The sequence below is a fragment of the Nelumbo lutea genome, chromosome 4 (genome assembly GCF_056320005.1).
Source record: "Nelumbo lutea isolate HS-2025 chromosome 4, American lotus-T2T, whole genome shotgun sequence".
Lineage (NCBI taxonomy): Eukaryota > Viridiplantae > Streptophyta > Magnoliopsida > Proteales > Nelumbonaceae > Nelumbo > Nelumbo lutea.
This window is the reverse complement of record NC_142687.1, coordinates 88,159,228-88,168,249: the sequence shown is the minus strand read 5'-3', so window position 1 is coordinate 88,168,249 and position 9,022 is coordinate 88,159,228. Positions and strand designations below refer to the sequence as shown.

Genomic DNA, 9,022 nt, shown 5'->3' with positions numbered 1-9,022 from the left:
CGAGCCCTGAGAAGACCTCAAGGTTCCTTCACTCATTAAAAGTTGAGTCGGGAATCGGGATTGTTCTGTTAAGCTCAGCAATGCAACAAATTGGTAAGGTACAGGTTATTCATTCTTGAAAGCCTGTTTCAGTTGGGCTGTATTTGGTTTCCCTTTTACTATCTCTTATTTCAAGCCGAAAATAGGGTTAATGAATAATTTTGGTGTAGTTTAATGAATAACATTAATATTTGCCAAATAAAGAAAAATATATGATGCCAGGGAGAGCCTTTGACCAATCAAAACCCCCTGTAAATTTGATGAAAATCCACTGTTATGATGCCCATTAATTGGTTGTATGTTTTTCCTGTATCATGGCTTTCCACTATCATAGTTGAACCCTTTATTAGGGCCCTGTTTGGTGGGTCTTTCTACGTGATCCGTCAATTATTTACAAACCCGGCAAACAATGATTTTGTTTCTCATTTGGTTTGCGGTGGATCTAACCATTAAAAGCTAACATGCCAAAAAGACAAAAAGCCCAAAATAAACGGTTTTCAAGAAGCTCCGAATGAAACTTGTGTGTATGTGTGTGTTTTCCTATTTGTCTTTGGGTGGAAAAGTCTTAACCAAATGAGCTTTAAGCCGCTCAGATCTTAATGCAAAATCTCAATATTTCTTTTAATTGTCAGAAGATCTTTCGAAAAAGACTTACCAAACGGCCCCTAAATTACCACTCATTGGCGATTTTTCTGTATTAATTGAACCCTTTGCCAGATTATCACTCATTAGCGTCCATCATGCTCTCGGATTCTGTGTTGAGGGCTGTTAATGCCCCATGTCAGAGCCATGCATACCAATTAAGAGATTAGAGTGGTTGTATCGTGGGGCACATACAGTCATGCACTTGGTGGTTGACCGGGGGCGTTATTATTGATTAAACAGCCCCTAACACAGCCACCCAGTGCAGCAGATACAGACTCGTTCATCGTCTCCTAGAGTCTTTAATTGGTTCTACAATGGCTCTCATTTCAGGCTTATTAGCCCTAGAAAGAATCGACATGTCAATAGACTCAATACCAACTCAAGTGTTGCCGCGTAGAACGATAGTTAGTCTGGTTTTACAACTTGCTCAAAATTGATGACATATAATTGCTCAATGCCCCCCGCCCCACCCCTTTTAGTTCTTTTATTATTATTATTATTATTTTACAACGAGAGTTTGTTTTCCTCGTAATTTACAATGAAAATTTTACTAGAAATTGGGGGAAAAGGACAAAGCTTAGCAATAGAGGGATAAAAAACAAGGATTGGTTTCATTTCACATAATGACACTAGCGCTAAATTGTACAGAGAAAATGATTACAACATGGGAACGCAACAACAACGGCCACCATGTAAAACAAAAAACGGGGAGAATGGGGAAATATCGGTCCAAGTAACTCTGGTAGGAAAAAAAAAAATCTGACAAAAAAATTGGGCGGATTTCCTCTCTAGTTGTGGTATAAAGAAGCAACTCTTGTTAAAGGATTGTACACGAGCACATGTTTTGCTTTGGCATCTCGTCCTGGTTTTTGTCTGTTTCCCAAAAAAAAAAAAAAAAAAATCAAAACAGCAGGGAAACCGGATGTTATACCCTAAAAACAAAGTGACGCAACAAAGAAGGTTTAAACTTATATGCTATTTCAACTCTTAATTCCCCACAGTTGACGTAAACAACCAGAATGTTGCTTATGGATACATGGTCCATCTGATACAATTCTATGGGAGAAAAAAAGATAATCTGCATCTTGACACTATGCATTAATACATATTGGGCGTACTGTATCAGTAACAGTATACCCACATATGCTTGGATACACCGATAAACAGATTTTTTTGAAACATTTAAAACATCTCAGTCCTCTTCCCCAACCCTCTGATCATTATAAAATAAAAAAAAGTAAAATAAAGATAAAAAGGGTGAGTATTGGCCATATCAATATACACTGATACCCATGTTCGGATATCAGACATATCAATATTTTAATCCATGAGGATAGGTGATGACAATGGTTTTGAGTTTTTCCAGTTGATTTTGATTAGGGTAAGAGTACAAATACATACAAAATAATATAAAATATAAGGTTTTGCACTCTACATATTTGTAATTTTGTATTTGTACTTCTTCCAAATTGAGCCTAAAGGTTTGAGATTTTGGTTCTGAGTTTCTTTTAATTTCATGTTCATTTTCTCTCTCCTAAAAATCATTTGCTTTGTTTACCAAACAAAATGAAACCCACAAGCTAATTCTTACACCAACATATGGAGCTCAGAGTCAATCATGAACCAAAGAGCTAAACATTAACTTTTATATTTTGCTTAGTATAAATTTTTATTTATCTACCAAAGAAAAAGTTAGACATGAATAAAAGGAAAGAAGGGACTTCTATAAATGAAAACAAAAGGCTTTTGACTGAGACCCTTTTTTTAGTAAATAGAAAGAAACTTACTTTTGATAAAAAAAGAAAGAAATTTATTATAAACGGGAGAAAATACGAGGGATAGGATTATAGGAATTAGGTTGTTGCTGTCTGGACACAATCACTTTGGAATGGATTTTACCTCTTTTATGCATCACCCTAAAATTAGTGCTCTTTGGGAATGGAAAAGACTTTAGAACAAACTGCTAAATATTTTTGTCAAGCTCTTGTATCAGGAGACGGATAGGTGTCAAGTGCCATGTCCATTCTAGGTCACTAAATGCATTGTTACTACATAAATGTTGAAGGTCACTAATAGATTTTGATAATATTCAAATATTAATTAATATTAGTTGTTGATAAAAAACTATTAATTAAAATTAATGAATATAAGCGTAAATAAGCAGAAAGTACAAGAAAATCAAATCCTATTTCAGGCAGATCCAAAGTAAGAATTAAGGAATAAACCATGGGTAAATCCAAGCGAGCTTTGCTTAAATCCAAGCAATCTTTATCCCCCCCCCAAAAAAAAAAAATCCAACCAGGTGTTTGCCACCATTTAAATTGGGGGATTGGCTTGACTTTTGTCAACAAGAATCCTGCCAGTTTCAAAAAGAGCTGACCAAAATGAAGAAATGAAACATGACATACCGGTCTTCTTTCTTGCTAGAGGTGGCTGCACTACCACATGCATTGTAATAACCCCACCAGGAAGATCACCAAAAAGTATTCTGGACTCAGCAAGTGTCTTGCTGTTCTCCAAAACTTTCCCAGAGTAAATGAGTTTCACATCGTTTACTGACTTGGGTATGATTGTTTTGTCTGGCAATGGAAATAATCCATTAAAAACTTCATAGTGTATACATAAATCATCTAGCATAGTTCACCCATAACAGTAGAAGACAACATGAAAAAAATGGTGAATAGTCATGTGGAGTATTTGGAAAACTCACCATCACAATCAAAAAGGTGAAAATTTATGTGGAAGTGCACCAGGACAGCAACCGTGTGGAGGATTTAGAATGAGCATAATGAAAGAATCTTCAATAAAAGGAAGACAGAGGTGCACATATTTGTAGGAAATATAACAGTAAAGGTTGGTTAATGGATAGAGAAGAATTCAAAGGGATCAAGATAGACTGCATCCTTAGAGGCTGGAGTGTAGCAAGCTATGGACCTGGCAGACAACCAAGAACCAACACTAGAAAATTGGAGAGACCAGCTCAGGGTAAGCCAAAACTCAATTTTGATCGATGTACTTGGATTAATTTTATTTAATAAAAGTCAATGTTATCTATAAAAAACTCAATTTTGATGCTTGCTGCCTAAGTAATCTGGGCTCATCAGGAATAGGGGCTGAAGTAAGAAACCACAACAGAGAGCTTATACTAAGCTATAATGGTCCAATTGGGCAAGCAACTCCCTGAGAGCAGAAACCTTAGCAGTTAGCACTACTGCATGGGCTGAGACTGTGCAACTCTCATGGCTGGGCTGATATCAGCATTGAAAGAGACTGTAAAACCATAATTGGCTGGCTCATTGCAGAAGATGAAGGTCCTTAGACTCAGTAATACCCTGAGGAAATCAAATCACTTTTATCCAACATGAACCATTCATTCATGTGGATACCAAGGATTGCAAACAGCCTTGCTGATATAGCCAAGGAAGGAGTACACAAAAATGCTTTTGACTGCAGTTCTCCAGGTCCTGGGAGGGGCTCATACCAAAATCAATCTCATCTCTAACACAACAATGGTCAGCTCTGAGTTGTTTTGTACTATTTTGCCATGGGATTCTCATGGACCATGCACATTGTGTGCAACTTTGATGCATAAACCCAATCAAACTTGCATAACCCAACTGTACCTATGAATATGATGCCTATATATAGTTACCTACATAGACACTGATACGGGAAGGAGATATTATCTCCATTTCCTAAAATCATGGACACATACAGATACAGGTATCCCATATAATATATGCCTATATCATGCTTTTGTATCAGTCATATGTTAAAACTTATGCCTAGCTAAACTTAAATTAATTTTTAGCATATAGAAAAGCTTTATAGCATGATTTGTTAAAACATACCATTAACATATTTTAAAGTTTTAACTCTATAGGTTATACCTAAAAGAGTCCATGCAGCATCTGGTGTCTTATTGGGCAAATATCTATGTCTGATACATGTATGCTATGCATGCATAGGTAATCCAGGTAAAAGTTCAATGTATTGATACAATACGCCCTGTATTTGTCATGTCATATCGTATCTTTTGATCCCTGAAATGCTATTTTAGGGGAGTTAGAAGATTCTGTTGCTTTTATAGTAAAAAGATGGTGATGTAAGATTCCTGTGAAAATATGATACCAAAAAGAGTAAAAAAATGACTTTTGGTAGAATCGACACTTTGAACCACGATCCAGGTATCATAGACTGTAACATGCAAATTGTTGTGGCACATGACACAAGCCATATCATCTTTTGCCTAAAGTGGAAGCAAAGGTCAATTGCATATATAACTGTTGATTCAAACAACTAAATAAATCATATTATCTGTCGACAACAGGCAACTGATATCTTTGACAGCACCTCAAATGAAAATCACATTGGATTGCCACAAGAGAAGAATTCAAAGGTATCTTAAGAGATTTTATACCAAAGGAATGAAGGATTATTGCTGGTTATTTCTATAAAAACTAATGGTCCCTAGTAGCATAGCCATTAAGCTCAGTGCTAGTTTGGGAGGCTGAAGGGCAGCAGTTTCTGGCTGTCCGTGTGTGGGACCCATACAGACAGCCTATAAGCTATGTTTGGTGAAGAATCCGGAGAGCCAAATTGGCTGTCAATGAGCCAATTGAAGGGCTGTCCGCTTCAGCCTCTTTGAATAGCTTATCTGAAGAGTCTTGCCAAGATTACCTGACTTGTCTGACTTCCCAGGCAGGTAAGCTGATTGTTACCAAATATAGTTTATGTTATTTATGTAACTGAACCAAAGCAACTTGTTCAAAGAAGCTGGACCAGCTTAGCTGAACCAAAGCTTATCTTCATCTCAGCCTTCCCAAAGGCCCTCAACTTTGACAGCTTTGCTCTGGGCAACCCTGGCCCATCAGGCATTGGTGGTGTCTTTTAGACTCAAAAGACCCTACAGGGATAATCCTCTTGAGCTTTTCAGGTGAAAGAAAAGGGTGTACTCTCTAAGGGCTAAACTGTTTGTCCTTCAGATTGGTCAGAAATTGGCTATTGGTTGGACATAGGTGTGATAGAAGGTGACTGCTGAGTGGTGACTGATTGGGTACACTCAGCAATAGATGGACCTTGGACTTTCAGGTTTATCATAGAGAGACTATCAAACTGCATACTTGAATACTTCATTCAGGTGGGTTTCCAGATTAGCTAATGCTTTAACCAATTCTCTTGTCAGAGGTTGGTTGGAAGGTCTGCTTTGTTATGGGGAGGCCTGGGGCTACAACAACAAAGCTAAAGCCCTGAAGCCTTAGTTTAGTTTTCTTGTCAGAAAAAAGTATTACTTGTATTTGCATTTGTACCTACCAATTGGGGTTCTTTCTTCATATCATTAAAAAAACATATTTGACCATTGGTTGCTGATTCAAAATAAATAAATAAATAAAAGAAAAAAAAGAAAAAAAAAATTCACATGGTGTTATAAAAGGGATGTGTGGCTTATGCATGAGTCTTATACCACTCGATGCTCTAAAAGGCTCAAATCCAGAGGCTCATAATATTGCAGTTAGCATGTCTGATGAAAGATAATTAAAAAAGAGTGTCTCCCAACGACATTTAATACAATATGCTCAACATATTGGGATTTCAAAACCATCTAAAGCTAATTTGTACATGTGAGCATGCATCAGTCTCTTCTTTTGTATGTTTAATGTGTAATGAAATTCTACTACTGCAGTGTTCAACTAATCATTATTCTTTTTTTTGTGAGTATCACATAGTTTCTAGTTTTTAACTGATTTTTTGTTTCATTGAATAAGAGAACATAACTGAGTCCTAAGGTTTTGCTGCACTCTTTGTCTTTAAACACTACCCGCTACCTGCATCTTGCCAATGAGCATCTGATAGAGTGCAAGAAGCCCAGAATTTAAGCTATAAATTGGTTGGCCAAGGATAGACCTAAACCAGGGTAGGGTGGCAATTATGCCAATAGTAAAAATTTGTTTCCATTTAACAAGGAGAAGGACGGCTGAATAAAGACTGACTGCATATCCAAAGGTTACATCAACTGTACTGTATGCAACAGAAATGAAAATTCTTGAAGTATCACTTATTCTCTCTGCCTCAACACAACCCCTCTAAAGACGAAGAGAAATTAATTCCATATGATTATATGATACTTCTTCCTACATACTAAGGCACTACTATCTGCGACTCTGCCTCTTTGACCCTTTAGAAACCAAAGTAGGATGAACAAAGAAGAATTTCCACAACCGGTGAAGCAAATGAAAAAGAATATGATAGTACCAATCAATAAAAAACAAAAATGGAAAGATCTGATTGGGTGCCTTCAAATATTCAATCCATGCATAAAAGCTTCAGCCTACACTGTATTTTTTTATCAACATTCAGCCTACACTGTATTTGAGACTTGGATTCCCAATCAACACCTTATTATCCACTATTGTTGATTTACAAAGTTACAAGCTGAACAAACTAAGACTTGTTTACATGCTTTTCTTTGTCCAGAAACCCTACACCTTTTAAACTACCAAATTATTGATAGTAGCTAATATGCTTCATTAGTATCTCGAGAAAAATAAAACAATAAAAGTGAAGTAGAGCTAATGCAGGCTAAGGGGAATCTAAGCTCCATAGTCAAAATAGGTTCAGGAACGTCTACAGACTAGGAATATGACTTTCTCAACAGAAATGAGGCCACAGCTGGTCGTACATCAACAATGTGCTTGGGGCAAGACAGGTTCGATTATTATGAAATGGGAGAATCTTTCTTGATTCCGTGCCATAAGGATTTTCAAATGTGTCATTCAATGGCCAATCTGATTGATTGATGTGGAAAGAACTTGCCAACTTGGGCCAACTGTGCAAGTTTCTACTAAACTTCTTCGAAAACTCTCAGACACTATCACATGTTATATGGATCAGATGACGATGAAGTAGAGCGAATCTACAAAGACCGTCTCAGACAACACAGAACTCAAAGAGGCAAAGGAAAAATAATATAGAAGAATAAATGATCTAACCTTGAGGCCATTCGGCAACTAGTCTATCCTTGAGTGTTGCAATAGTAGTAGACGAAGCGTAGGTACTATGACTAATATCAGTTCCATCAAAGATGCGGAACTTGAGTTCAACCCTTTCGTCGCCTCTTGCCATAATACCACTTCTTCTTGAGTGACAAGCTTTCAGCTCCAACGTGATACAGGAAAAACTCTTTGAACCGAAGAATTATGTTCCTCCCTTGTCGCCTGCATGAGGAACCACAAGATTCTCAATTTATATCTCGATACTGGGACTACCAAAAAAGAATAGAAAACAATTAAGGGGAAGACTGGCACCTTCTTCTACGTCTGGACATCGAGCAATCACCGCCATAGATCGCTCGTAACACCGATGCCTACAAATGTGCCAATGGGTCTGCTACACGCCAAAACATCAAGGACAGCTGAATGGACAATTAGTGGAGGAATCTGACCAAGTACACACTTCATACGAGCCAAACGCTTCTCAAGAGAACTGCTGATACAGGTAAGTTCTGCAAGAAGAGAGAATCAGAGAACCCTAAAGATCAGATCTTGATTTTTACGACAACAACAAAAGAATCATACAAAGATCTCGGAAATTCATTCTGATTCTTCAGTGACAACGAATGCTCAGGAGTACTCCCAAATTAGCTTACGAACATCTGATCTGTGGGATTCTCTCCAACCTTTGAATTTTGACCAATCTTTTAAACTCTTCGAGCGAGTGCAGACAAATGATTTAAAAAAAAAACCCTAGACAATCTAGCAAAGAACAATTAAATACAGAACGCGAGAATAGCGGTGTAACCAACAGAGAGAAGAAGCGAAAAAGGTTAGCCGAAAAGAAAACAAGCAAAAAAGATTCCAAAGACCACACACAACCCTAGATATTCGGTTAACGTAAAGAAGGAAGCAATGCAAGTACCAAATCAAGACGCCATTGATGCAAGATTCGAGCTTAGAAAGTTAGAATTAGAAAGAGAACCAATTCAATGTCGTTGGGCTTCACCCAGGATTAGAGTGTTGGTATTAAGTTCGTTTTGCCTTCTCACTCTCTCTTCTGTGTGCATCAAAGAATGAAAGAACACGAAATCTGAAATTTGATCAACGAGCAGGATACAATTACAGACAATAATACGAAGAGACGATAATTTACAGAGACACTCTCCCAGGCTCCCAGCCCCAGACGAGTTTAGATCCGCTACCAATAGAACGCTGCCAACATCTCCTAACAAGCCATTACAGTCGCACATCAGGAGCATCTCTACAAAGGTATCGAACGGCCCAAGTTTATTCGGAAATTTGCAAATCCGTTATAATGCGCTAATGGATTGGGCCCTTCTAAAATA

At 37.5% G+C, this 9,022-nt stretch overlaps 1 protein-coding gene across 1 annotated transcript; it reads right to left on the bottom strand.

Moving 5' to 3' along the window:
* Positions 1 to 1,268: 1,268 nt before the first annotated feature.
* Positions 1,269 to 8,883, bottom strand: LOC148861616 (membrane-anchored ubiquitin-fold protein 3-like). The gene is made up of 5 exons (XM_088981928.1): positions 8,599 to 8,883; positions 7,989 to 8,185; positions 7,674 to 7,898; positions 3,093 to 3,263; positions 1,269 to 1,557 (listed from the first exon to the last, which is right to left on the bottom strand). The coding sequence occupies exons 3-5, from the start codon at positions 7,804 to 7,806 to the stop codon at positions 1,502 to 1,504; spliced, it is 360 nt and encodes a 119-aa protein (XP_088838054.1). The 5' UTR covers positions 7,807 to 7,898; positions 7,989 to 8,185; positions 8,599 to 8,883; the 3' UTR covers positions 1,269 to 1,501.
* Between the last annotated feature and the right edge of the window lie 139 nt (positions 8,884 to 9,022).